Source organism: Oryzias latipes, chromosome 15, assembly GCF_053564925.1.
Source record: "Oryzias latipes strain Hd-rR chromosome 15, Olatipes_Hd-rR_3.1".
NCBI lineage: Eukaryota > Metazoa > Chordata > Actinopteri > Beloniformes > Adrianichthyidae > Oryzias > Oryzias latipes.
The window spans coordinates 26,860,001-26,874,064 of NC_136251.1; the positions used below are offsets into that span (position 1 = coordinate 26,860,001).

General features: G+C 35.7%; 1 protein-coding gene across 4 annotated transcripts in view; it reads right to left on the reverse strand.

The window, feature by feature from the left end:
• The window catches only part of eys (EGF-like photoreceptor maintenance factor), a 242,607-nt gene that overhangs the window by 181,735 nt on the left and 46,808 nt on the right, over positions 1-14,064 (reverse strand). For 3 of the 4 annotated variants that reach the window (XM_078932365.1, XM_078932366.1, XM_023963742.2), the window contains 3 exons: positions 7,363-7,485; positions 2,576-2,689; positions 475-597 (listed from right to left, as the gene is read on the reverse strand). In XM_078932365.1, coding sequence (XP_078788491.1) covers positions 475-597; positions 2,576-2,689; positions 7,363-7,485 — 360 coding nt within the window. The remainder of the gene's footprint in view (positions 1-474; positions 598-2,575; positions 2,690-7,362; positions 7,486-14,064) is intronic. The other variant, XM_023963743.2, reaches the window with a different exon arrangement.

Below are 14,064 nucleotides of genomic sequence, written 5' to 3' on the forward strand. Positions count from 1 at the left end.
CTAATGCCATTCCTCTGGAGGATGCTCTACATTCAAGCTTAGCGGTGTATCACAGAGCTGAAGGAAATGATGTGTGTCTTCAGAGATGGAGTCAGATCTAATGCTTTGGACATTTTCAATCAATCACTTTCTACGGCTAAAGACAAACTTACTTTGCTCTAGATTTACAAACATAAATGCTATGGCTCGGTAGTTACCATAATACATGTTAAAATGGTCAGAAACACATAAGACCTCATAGAATTCAGTGCAGATTTAAAATTTTCTTTAGTATTTTTTATTTTATTTTTCATTTTTCATTATTCAGGCGCCAGTATCTGCAGCATTATCACATCTTCATTGTTTAATCATCCGCAATCAATATGCAGTTGATTGGCAAACAAGGGGACAGTTTGATGGTCATATCAGCTTAAGAGTCTTTAATCGATGCTACACTCATTAAGGATTGCAAAGGAAACGATGAAGATAGCTTACCAGCAAAGCCTGATGGACAGATGCATTCATAGTCAGCAACCAGGTCAATACATGTGGAATTATTGGCGCAGTATCCATATGCACATTTATAATGGGTGATTTCACAGTTGAAACCCCCAAAGCCTTGAAACAACAGAAATCCTTTTAGAGATGGTTTGTAAATGACAGTAATTGACATAAAACATTATCCAAAACAGTGAAATACTGAAAAAAAAAACAATAAATACTTCTGAGAGCAGATTGTACAAGTTTCTAGTCAGAAAATTATTTATTCTTCATTTATCTATGACATTATGTGCTAAATAATAGTTTTTCCACACTGATTAATCCTGTTATATGGACATATTAGATATTTTTCAGAAAATTAAAGGTTGGAATCATCAAATAACAGCGAGTGCTGAAATGTAAAATAACGTGTTTTACTCTCCCAGCAAAAATATTCCACTGCATGGTCACGCTATGAAATGACAATCATTAGCTATGTCACACGCTGCAGCTACAGGAGAACCATGACTAATGCTCAGCTATCAGCACCATCAATCCAGGTCAAATTCTCATCATTTCTAAAACTGACCATGGAACCAATTTCCCCCTCTCTCCACGTCGTAAAATTTGACAGTTATCCCGACTTAATTAAAAATGCATAATAGACTTCACCTGCAATCAAGGCTTAGCTAGAGGTTTTTCTCATGGGTTCAAGTTTACCAAAAAAGTGGGGGAAAAATAGAAATGATTTGTTGTTGTATGCAATAATAAAGCAAATTAAAAAAAGACGAAACATCTTTGGGAAATGATATGTGCTAAACAATTAGTTAAGCAACAGACAAAGTGTCAAATAATAAGTTGAGATAGCCCAAAATGCTAACATTAAAAAGAGGTCTTTTAAAAAATATGTGGAAAATATGTAAAATAGAATGGCAACGCCTTTATTAGCTTAGAAAACAACAAGTTGCACTTTACTGTACAAATTGCAAATCAGTTAAATTGCTTATAAAACATGTTTACGCTATCTCACTCTAATAGGATTTCATTTACAATTCATAAAGCTATAATTAATAATTTCTAAACAAATCAATGATTAAAGGAATGTTCAACTTGTTAATTTAACTTGAAAAATAAATAATTAAATGAATGCAGATAAAATTCTTAGGGTTAGGATTTTTTCTTTTCTTTTTTTTTTTTTTTTTTTTTTTTATTAAAAAAAGGTCTATGGGTTGGCCAGAAGGTGGCAATCAACGATTATATGCATATACAGTTTTAGTTAATGCATAACAAAAGGTAGTCTACATCATAAGTGTATACATGTCTTTCTCCAGTCACAAACATCCACAGTTAAAAGGTGTTGAAAATCAAAACGTATGTTGCATTTGTTTCTGCCACTTAATCTGAAATGTAATTTTAAAAAAAAGCTACAGGTAGGTCATGAATGGGGTTGCTAAATGTATTTTCTCTTTTCCATTTTAGCTTATTATAAAAAACACCAAACAAGGTGTTTTTATAATAAAAGTACACTCAATGAACTGCAAATATTAAACTGACACAAGAGCAGAGCTTCTTCTACTTTATGTTCAAATGAGTCAACTGAATTGAGTCAAGCTTGTGATCAGGAACCTTTTCATTCGTATTTTTGTAGGCAGTCAGAGGAAACCAGCACTAGATGAGTTACGTATGGAAGGTTAGAAACAAAATTGAAAAGAAAAAAAAAGAACTACAAATCTCAGATGAAATTATTATTTTCCAAATCTGACTCATAGCTCATAAATGTCAAAAGAAAACCTGTCTTGTAACTCATAAACCAAACCAAATCATCTTTTTTCGTCTGACCAAAAACTATTTCACCTAAGCTATTTATTACAAATCAAAACAAAAAATTCCTGGCCACTTTTTTTTTTTTTTTGGTGATTTATGTATGGGAGTAAAACTTCTGGAGAGCGCAGAATAGAAAACAAATGAGCATTTAAGTGCTTTTTAACTGCTTATTTATTTGACCAATTACAGCTTCAAGCATAAAATTGTTCTGTCAGGTACCAAAAAACTATCTGAAGTTCAAATTACTGGCAAAATACGTTAAATTAAACTATCAAATTACTTTTTAACTTACCTTCTAAGCACAAGCATTGATACAGATCAATTCCATCCACACAAACGCCACCATTCTGACATGGCAAAGACTCGCATTCATTGAGATTTACTTCACAAAATGACCCTCCGAATCCTGCGGGACATAAAAAAAATAAATAATGAAACATTTTAAAAAAGGTAGAAAATATGCTGCTATTAGGATCCTTCTCGCCTGGTTTGATTCCTCAGCCAATTAGGATCAGCATGACTTTGTTTTCACAAACAAAAGCTGCTTTTCAAAGGTTGTATTGATTCAAAGAGCTTGCTGAGAACAGGCAGACTCAGCTCACTGGATCATTTAATCATGTTTAATAAGAGCCAGTCATTGCCCTTCTGATTTATTGCATTAAGCAGGCCAGATCCAGCGACTTTTTAAAATCAAAGTCAATCTATACACAAAAGGAGCCACATGAACAAACAACATGGATCAGCACAGGCACATTTCTCACACACTCACACAAAGATACACACACAAACATTAGCAACTAAAGAGCAAAAAACATTCCAATGCTTTAGGCCCATTATTGCTGATGCTTATAAAAACTATGTAGGTTAACCTCACATTTACAGAGGGACATTTGTTTGTGTGCGTTCAGAAAAACAAATGTCTAGAGGGGCATTAAAGAAACATACACGGGGCAAAAAATGGCAGCAGAATGTGCTCTTTTGCTCCAAAAAGTTGAATTCAAACAAACATAAATTTAATGAGTAGACAAATCTGTTCAAAAACAATGGTATTCATTTGTGTTTTTATAAATAAAAAATGAATGCCAAGTTTTATTGAACAAAAATAGGTCTTGCATTATCAAACTTCCCCTCTGAAGCAAAGTAAGAAAAAATTTGAAATATCTAAATACCTTAGTCGCAATTGCCCTTACAAGGGTTGTCTGTGGGCAAAAAATGGGCAAACCTGTATGGGGCACACAGGTACCCTGCACTAAATTTTAAGATCGTAGAGGGTTGGGTGCCTGTAGAGCAAATTAGTTAATGCACATTTCTTCTACGCTCATGCTGCAAGCGACAGGCTGTAAGAGGAAATAAGGATGAAGTGGGTGAGATGCAGGTGTCATACGGATTTTTCCTTTCTTCAACCCCGCAGAAACCTGCATGCTGAGCAAAGGGTCCATTAGTGCAGTTCAAGTGATAAGTGCACTCCCCGTGCATGCTCTGTGCCATCAGCCTGACTGTTAGAAATGAAGAAATTAGACAATCAGAGTGTAAGTTGTGCGGCCATTCAACAGGCATCCTACAGGCACTTACAAATCATGTGCACACACAATGTGTGCAGCGTTTGCATGCAGTCAGTAGGGAGCCAGTAACACACTAATGACTAGAGTGCATAAGGGCACCACCTATATGTCATAAGTGCCTGCAACTTACATTTTCCTTCCATGTGCTTCATAATGTACTTATCACATGTATGACAATCGTACGTTCCATTTTCATGATGGCCCTTAAAGTGACCACATGAGCTACAAAGGAACTGCTAGACACACTTGTGCTTCCCTTTGAAGATGAACTCCAATGAATATTGTGTTTTTGGTGGTTTCAACATGTTCTTGTGGCATTTCTGTCATGATGGAGGAGGACATATATAAAGAAAATTCAGCTTAAAATTGAGTATTTTTTTTCAAATCGTTGTGAACCAAAAGCAGATGAAAAAAATGCTGATGGAAAAAGCTTGTAGCTGCGGCGTAGGTGCTATAATGGGAGGGCCATAAGCTTCCTGCTCCGCTCTGTTCCAATGCATCAACTTGCAGACAAATAGATCCACGGACGTCTTTGTTTTCCTCATCTGAGTTGGTGTCTGGCTCCAAACTGTATGGTTGGATGGTTTCATTATTGTTTGCTATTTTTGTTGCTGGTAATGTTATCTTGAGGTTGTTAGGGGTTTCAGGGAAAGAGTGTAAAAAGATGAATGATGGTAAATCGGCGCGGCTTACTCCATGACACCTAAAACTCAGAGGTGAATTTCCAATGAAGTACTGCTGCCCTGCAGAAATTATGTCCCAGAAAACGACACAGGCTTTTTGATTTTTGGCTCAAAATGGCACAATCATAATTAAAAGACCACAGGGAACACTTAGATCAAAAGACGGCTGGAGTGGGACTTTTAGATGCAGCCACACATGTACAACCCTCCACAGGTCCATACAACCCCAAACCGCACAGCAACCACAAGGGTCAATCTGTATATGTGCATGTGACTAAAGCATTTTTTAAGTCATTTGTTTAGTTTAACCTAAAACCTTTTTACAAAAAGTTTTTTTTTTTTTTTTTGACAAATGTTGTATAAACATGACATCCTCAAAATATACTTATTTCATTTGTACAACATTACGTGAAAAACTAACATTCTCACATCTCATCACTTCCTACATAAGAATGTTAGTAGACAGGAGGAGAAGGGGTAACACAGTTAGCAGCACTTTAGGTTGGCATAGATTTGATAATATGGATGCCAAGACTGCTGACCTGAAACATTTAAACAAGACAGCAGCTTACAGTTTGCCCTTGAGAAGTGATCTGCAGATTGAAGCTTCTGCAGGTTGCTTTCATTTACATAAGAACTTAATCACAATCCTTCACTTTGACATCTGCTGAGCATAAATGCAACCAAAAATAATGATGTTACAGTTATTGATTGCCTTACATGGATCTCCATGTAACAGCCATTCATTTGAGAAGGAATGCCGGTGCTGCAGTGCAGTCATGTGGACTAAATTATGACTTACATGGAAAGCAAAATGTTTCTAGTTCCAGTACCCTGACTGCACCCATGAAAAGCAGCATGCTTCTCTGGCATGTGCAACCAGTTTTGCACAGACATTCTGTCACTTACAGCATGCACTCACAGCATTTAATCTTGAAACCAGGATTTCCTTGACAAGCATCCAATTTAGTTACAAACTCTGACATAAAAAAACTTTTAAAAAAAAGAAGGAAAATCTTCATGCAGCTGCAAAAACAAAACAAAATGTGGATCATTCTGGGTTTTTAAAACACAAGGAGTTCAGCTCCCTTTTCAATTCCAGGTTATTCAAAAGGTGTTCTATAGGATTCAGGTCAGACCACTGTTTGGGCATGTCAGTCTGCAATGACACATTTAAATTGCATTTACAGAACTGGAACTTTTCCTCTCCAGTGACTCTACTTCTGTCACTGAAAAGAAATAAGGATTTTCCAAACTTCTTTCAACAAAGTTGAACACAATGTTGTCGCCAACTCATTTTTACTTACTAAAGAAATAATAAGTATATTTTTATATATTAATAAACTGTTTCTAGTTTATAGCAGGGGTTACATTCTAAAAAATAACCGGCAATAAGTGAAACAAACATTTAAGGCTGAGTACACATTTAGATGTTTTTCTTAAAAGATAATTACATTTTTACACTTTTGTCTCCTGTTTAAACTCTCAAAGACCAAACCTTCTTAGAAACAAAGAACTGCTTGCGATCAAAAATGTATATATGATGTGGCAGCTGAACACATTCTGTACAGTAGACATGGCACAGACAGGTCTACAGCCAATCAGGATGCAGAAAACACTGCAGTGTTGAAATAAAAAAAAACATAAAAAAGCTGCAATACTGCTATTTTTCATCTTATTCATCTAAACACCACAGAAAGAACAGTGATCAACACGGTTTTGCCAAATGGTATTTAGTTATTTCTATGCTCTTTTTTTAGATCATCTTCTGCCGTTGTATCCCTTTCGGGTTAACGGGGCTGCCGGAGCCTATCCTAGCCACTTGTGGGCGAAAGCAGGGGACACCCTGGACAGTTCGACAGTCTGTCGCAGGGCCACAATCGCACACTCATGCATACTCACACTCACACCTAGGAACAAATTTAGAGTTGCCAATTGACCTATGAAGCATGAAGAACCCACGCATGCATGGGGAGAACATGCAAACTCCACACAGAAAGGTCCCCCATTGATGGGTGTTGTGTTTCAGGTTCCCCAGCTGGGACTTCTTGCTGTGAGGCAAAAGCGCTAACCACTGCGCCACCGCACCACCAGCCTTAATATTTTTATATTTTTTATTTTCCCTCTTCTATAATTCTAAAACTGTTGCAGATAAGCAAGCCTGCCTCGTGTTCTGTATTGTAACGGTAGATTGTTTCACAGCATAAAATGGTTCAACCAAGCATTCACAATTGAAAAGATATAGATGACGCAAGTTGTCAGCCGAGAGAAACACATTATTATGAAAATGCTCAAACCAGCATTTTTATTTATTTTTCATTTTAACATGTGATTTTTTTAATCCAGCTGGTGTGTTTTTTAACCCTAAAATGTCCAGCCATCTATATATATTTCAGATAAACATAACCCAACTATATTAAAACTACTATAGTAGATAAAACCCTTCTTTCTTATAAAAGCTTAAAAAAGAAAACATTAATAGTATTCATAATAAGCATATACCACAGAGATGGTTTATTTAATGATATGGTTATGCCTCTAGTTTGCGAATGAAAGTAAAATAAAAACTAAAATACACAAATTGACTGATTTCTGTAGAACTATTAACTTAAATTAAAACAGGGAGGAATAAAAAAAACATGTTTACTAATACTTGTCTTTCAATTGTCTTCTCACATGTTTTAATATTTTTAAAAGGAGGACATTTTTAGTGCCGTTTGACATAAAAATTGTATTTAAAAAAGCAAGAATTATAATGATGGTACAAATGTCAAATAAAGATTTTTTTTAAATGATGTTTTCATTTTGGCTTAAACTTTTGCAGCTTCCCTTACCTTTCTTACATGTGCAGGAGACATTGTGTCCATCCCTGGTCTCAGTGCATATTAATGTGTTTTCACTGCACAGTCCAAATGAGCAAAGATCGATATCCAGAGAGCAGTCTTTTCCCTTGAATCCTGGAACACAACATTGAGTTAACAAAGGGAAAATGCAGCAAAAGCCTGGAAATCAAGACAAGAAGATTGAATGAATGAAGTAACCCCAAACAGAGTGCATCACATCTTTATGCCTGCAATGGTTTTTACCTTTTCTTAACAGATTAACAGGGTATTGATCCTTCCTCGTAAAATCCATTTGCTTTGCAGTTTGTGTATTGAGTATAATCATTGATAGGAGCCCACCACAGCAAACTGATCCATATCACATTTATCTAACATCCAATCCTCGTCTGCATGACACTGATACCTTTCACAGTTCATCTTTTATTAGAAATGCAGCCAAGACTGTTTATTGACTTCATAATGGATTATTAAAAGTGACCGAATTGCTTTGTTTCCGTTTGACTGGCATCGGTTACTCATTATTATCAAAAACAACCAAAAAGTATTTTTTTCACAATTAAGTAGTTAGATTTAGGTTTTTGCCAAATATATTGTGTCCTGTAGATCAAAACACGCTGAATGACATAAAAAAAATCTTATTTTTGACAGTCAATATCACAGTCAAAGGTCTGTAAAGACGAGACCAAAGGAACAAAAATAAATAAAGAGCCAAAAAAAATAGTTGCAAAAATGCAAATAGGCTAAGGATGTGTGTCATAATCTATGACTAAAAGCTTGTTATTGTTTTTGGCAGTTGATAACACCAACACAACAAGAATTTAAAAAAAAATACAAAGTACAGAACATGAGACTCACAAGGACACAAAAAAGAGACATGAAAACCAGAAAATTAAAGCAAAGGATAAAATAAATCCCATAACACAGACACACACAAAGATTGTTTAGACATCTGCCCCTTGGTGCTGGTGCAAAGCCCTGAATTTGTAAATGGGAAACAAACAATGTGACTTGGAACCAAACCCCTTTGCACTATTTCTGCCACTGTGCACCAAAAGCATTTGTGCTTGTTTACGGAACAGGAGGACGGGGAAATGGTTGAAGGTGCCAGCAGAAGTGACGTGGTAATGGGCTAAGATAAGAGCAGTGAGCCATGCTAAGGTTGGTGAGGCACTACAGTAGAAGTGGGGTTTGGAAGTTAATAAGAAGGGGTGCAGTAAGCCTATAAATAAAAGGTTTGTAAATATAATCTCATTACTAAAAATAAAATTAGAGTCATATTTGTTCATATTTAGAACGAAGTTGCATTGAGACACATAATTAAAGTCCCACTGTGGTCATCTTTTGATCTATTTCAAAAGTGGTCTTTTAAATCTATTGTTTTCCAGGACATACTTTTATATAGAACAGTAGTAGTTCATTAGAAATGTGCCCGAGTTGTGGGCGAGACAGTTGGTATGGAGCTGCCAGCCCAGCATGTTTTCTGCATCACAAATAAGCTCTTTTTCAAAGAGCATTTTCCTCTGCTCCTGATTCACAACGACTTGAATAAAGAAATACTCAACAACATTGAGCCTAATTGTGTCCTCTATCATTAGAAAAAACCTAAAAGAACATGGTAAAAACAACAAACACACAGTTTTAATTACAGTTGGTCATTAATGAAATAAGGGTTTTATCTATAAACTACATCTTTACATTCATTTTTTGCAGGTGTTTATTGTCAAAGACTAACATACAGTCTATAATACAGTAATTTGAAATTTAAATGAATTTGTTTAGGTTGAAGTGATATATTTAATATTTAAATATTTCTATCATTTATTAAAAGCATTTTTTTATTATAAATACTAAGCATGTTATTTAGAAAGGAAATGGTCAATACTGCATAAAGAAATGTTCTCTTTGTGTTCAGTGGATGCAATAAAAAATCTCCATATGAAATGGACATGTATATTATATCTTTAGCTCTGATTCCCTTTTAACTTTCAAAACAAATGATAAAGATCACTGTCAATCAAATATATCATCTGTAATTTTAACAATGGAAACCTGTTAAAAGCTAATTGTAATTTTATGCAGAACAGTTTAGTTCATAATTTGGTTTAAAATCCATTTCCCATAGCACTAAGAAGAACGTTTTATATGCAAACCTCCCACCTCTTAATGGTATGATTACTGAAGACCATTTTAAATACATTTAACCTAGAAGGACTAAGTTATATATAGACAGATACCTTACTGCTATGATGACAGATATGCATATCCAGTTGTACTTAGTAGGTCTATAGCTGAAGTACTGAACAAGAGCTGAATTTGCTTGTTGTTTTCAAGCTCCAGAATAAAAGACAGCACGGCAAGAGCACCAGGTCACCTCAAAAATAAAATAATAAAAGCGTCAGGCCACATTAACAATATTCTTACAGAGTTTGTTTTTTCTGTTTTATGCACAAGAATACCAAAACTACACACTGTGGGGAAAACACTGCATAGCAAAGGTCTGAAGGCTACACAGCCACTAAGGTTGCCCAAGTGGAGTAACCGCACTCCACTGGATGAGTTTTGTGCCGGTAAAATATGACAGAAATGTAGGGATAACTGCCAGCATATGCTTTAAATTCACCTGCAAGTTTAACAAGTTTGCAGACAGACAGGATTAAGAAATGAACCCCTGCCACTCGTTTCTCGTTACCTTGGCTGAAACCTCAGGTAAATCACAACAGTGTTAAATGCCAACACTAAATCTTTAGGTTCATGACAGTTCATCGAGCAGATAACCTCTAAATATACTGCAAAGTCAAAATTTCATGTCTAAATTTTTCCAAGAGAAATTCTCTACCAAAGTGGACCAGTTTTGAAGCTTTCCAATGTTGCTTCTTGAATAAAATGTTTTTATTTTTTTGGATCTAACTCACAGATGAGGGCAAGGTCGAGAAATTTGTCAGTGACAAAACGAAGCAACCGCAACGAGAAAATTGCTGGACAAGTTTACCGAAGGAATGAGATTTAGAAGGAATTAAAGCCACATGGCTTTGGAAACTTTTCTTTTCCCCACAAAAGCAGTTTTAAAGACCAATACCGGACAGTGGTTTTTAATTATACGTAATTATGCCGTTTTTAGGCAATGTAAAAAAACTGTGTTGTTTTCTAGGACATAATAATAATAATAATAATAATAAACTTTATTTGTATAGCACCTTTCCAGATAAAAATCACAAAGTGCTTCACAGTACAACACAATAAAACAACAGTAAAACACAGTAAAAACACATGTTAAAAAGAAATTAAGAAAAAGCCATTTTAAAAAGATATGATTTTAGCTGCTTTTTAAAAGAAAACACTGAGTCCACAGATCTGAGGCTGAGAGGAAGAGAGTTCCAGAGGGATGGGGCCACTGCGGCAAAGGCTCTGTCTCCTTTAGTTTTTAATCGGGTTCTCTTCACAGCCAGCAGACCCTGGTCAAATGACCTCAGTGACCTGCTGGGAGTGTATGGCTGCACCAGGTCTTTTATGTAGACTGGTGCTTGGTCATTAAGAGCTCTGTACACATAGTTTCTGCAGAGCAACAAGAGTTAATCAGAGATTTGCCTACGAGTTGTGGGCAGAACTGTTCGTGTTGATTTTCTTTTTATACGTTTTCATGGGAAAAAAAGCCACGTTAAAAGCGCCAAAAACGTGATTTTGAAAGGAGTGGGTCTTTAAATCATTCGTGATGCCATGTGTGTTAAACACGTGCAGTAGTGCAGAAGTTAGCACTCCCCTCACATTGAAAAAGATCTTGGGTAAAATTCCAGCTACAGTGTATGTGGAGTTTGCATGTTCTCCTCATGTTGTTCTCCTCATGTTGTTCTCCTCATGTTGTTCTCATGCATGCGTGAGTTTTGTCAAGGCACTCCAGTTTCCTCCTGTAGTCCAAAAACATGCTTTATAGTTTCAGATTGCTATTGTAAATGACGTTTCAGGTCATTTTATTTAACTTTAAAGAGCTAAAAAAAAAAACACTCTTGGATGAAACACAGCGGGCAAACAGGAACACATCACTGAGAAAGAGTGAATCAAGATGTTGCAACATCTCTGTCAAAACCAAACATCTAAGATTGAAATCTGCTGTAGGATCATTCAAGACTTCACAAAGAAGTCAAAGACAGGAAGTTTGACCTAAAAAAATATTGAGTGCAGATAAAGGTGATTCAAGGTTATGGAACGGCCCCCTTTTTTCAATATAAAAACCCTTAAATGAAAAAGTGGGAGCATCTTCTTTTCAAAATTGTTTATTTTAGTTCAACTCTATTAGAGTTCCACTCCGATCATCTTTTGATCCATTTTCAAACTGTACCCAGTGGTCTTTTAATTATGATTATGTCGTTTTTAGTGCTGCATCATGAGAGAAATGCTACAAAAAAAAACAAAAAAACAATTTCATTCGAATGGGTCTTTAAGTTTTTTTTTAATAAATGAAAATAATTTATACTTTGCCACAAATTCTTTAAATTAAACTTTGTATGAATGGTAGATTATGTGGTGAACATGGCTTAAAGCAGTGTTTTCAACCAGTGTGGGAAATGGTCAGGTGTGCTGTGGGAAATTGCCCTCATTAACTGATCTAAAAACATTTACCATCTCCAGTATATTATCTCTTTGTTCGTCCAAACAGGCCCGATAAAACACTGAGTACTTAGGAATATGAAGGATCGTAAAATACTTTTTTCTTTGTGTTTATTTGATTCTATTAAAGACATTTTGATAAGAATGATGGTACTGCGATTTAGCCATAGCGTCAGCTGTTTTCTCATAAGTCCCGTCCCTTTATCTGTCTCCACCAATCATTCTTGGAAGCTTAATCACACGTCATCAGTCTGACCAATCAGAAGTGGTTAAAGTCTTCACTTCCTTGTTTCGATTCTGCTCATAAAGTTGCTTAGCTCCAACAAAAAGACAAGCTAAAGCTCATATTTAGCAGTGGAGCTTTCCACAGAATCCGGTATCAGACCGTGGAAAAAGTGAACAAAACAATGAAGCTCAGAGACGAGAGTCTGTCTGACGTTCGACGGCTGTTTGCACTACATCTCCCATGAGGCATTGGCTTAAAGTGACAGCGTCTCAGTGCACAATGAATACTCCTTTGATGTCTTGAAACCACAACGAATACACATCAAACAGTTTTTAAATCTTCTAACTTAACTTTTAGTACATCTTTTAGAAAAAACAGCTGCAGCTTCCAGCTTTTCCTGCCACAATTATCACAAAAATGCACGTGAGATTGTGAAGGGGCTGTAGATCAATACAGACTATGAGTTTCTCCTTTTTTTTTTTTTTTGTGGATGCTGGTGTGCCGCAGGATTTTTATCAAGGTTAAAGTGTGCCGTGGCTCTAAAAAGGTTGAAAAACACTGGCTTAAAGTATGTGTTCTTCTTTTGTATTGTAACCAAAATTCAGAGCAGTTTACCATACCTCACCACAACTATCTTAACGTTTGTCGACCTTCCAACTACCTCTTTCCCATTTTATTATGTATTGCCTTGACTAGTTAATGGACAGCTATTGCCTCCAACGGGGTGTTTCAGAAGTGTTTAATAACCAATTGTGCATGCAATTCACTCTGAGGTTAATGTTGCATGAAGGAATGTCACATTTACAGTGACACCATCTCCAAATGGGACTCTCTTTTCCCCCTCCTTATTTTTCAGCTCGTAGTGGTTTAGCCCAAATCAACAGCAGAACAAAAGCAGGGACAATTATTCAGCGTTCACTTTTTCTCATAACTGTCAGTGAAAATGACATTTCTGAACATGTTTAATGAGTTATTGTGATGGGAGTAGATCATTGCATCCACAAAAATAAATCTACAGTTTTTTTGCTTTGTGTTTTGCATGTTTGCTATTAAGCTTAAGAAAAATAAAGAAAACACAAGAAATAATAAATCAAAAAAGGAATGACTGATTGAGGTGAGTAATGATTTGAGAATTTGAGTTTTAAAAACTCAAAACTGTTTATTCGAGTTGTTATGATTTGTGGCCTCCCTGTGTAGGGTTACAGTGCTGCACCAAATTAAAAACACCAATAAAAAAGTTGAGAAAGGAAAAAGGGAGATTAGAAAATAGATACTGATGAAAAATAATGAAAAGCCAGAGGTTCCAACACCAAAAGGTTTAGGGAGAAGCTCATTCAGATCAGTGAGACAAGCAGAGACAGTAGTGTCTCAGACGGTAGGCAGTGTACGTGACTTTTCCTTAAACAGAACAAAAACACAGAGTTCAGCACAGGCAGTAAGTTCTGCTTTGCAGAAAAAGTACATAATATCCTCTAAGAGATGACAAAATCTCCTAATGAGGAGGTCAGAGAAAATCAAGGCACCAGATATTGATATCACTCAGCCCTACCGGGAATTTTTCAGCATGTTAAAAATCATTAAGGCTTAATTATGCCAGTGAGCACTGTTCACTGATGCATACAACTTTGTGATATTGATATTTCTGGGCTTTATAAAACAGAATTCCATTTATTTAACAACAGATTATAGTGTGTTTATATTTATTTATTTTTATCTAAGAAGAAAATGCGAAAAATGTTACAGTAAAATATTTCACAGGGAATTTGGTATAAGAATAAATGACCATTTGAATTTGAATAAAAGAAATAAAACTAAAATACAGATACAACAGAAACCTTTAGCAGATGTTGTACACAAATTTGTTT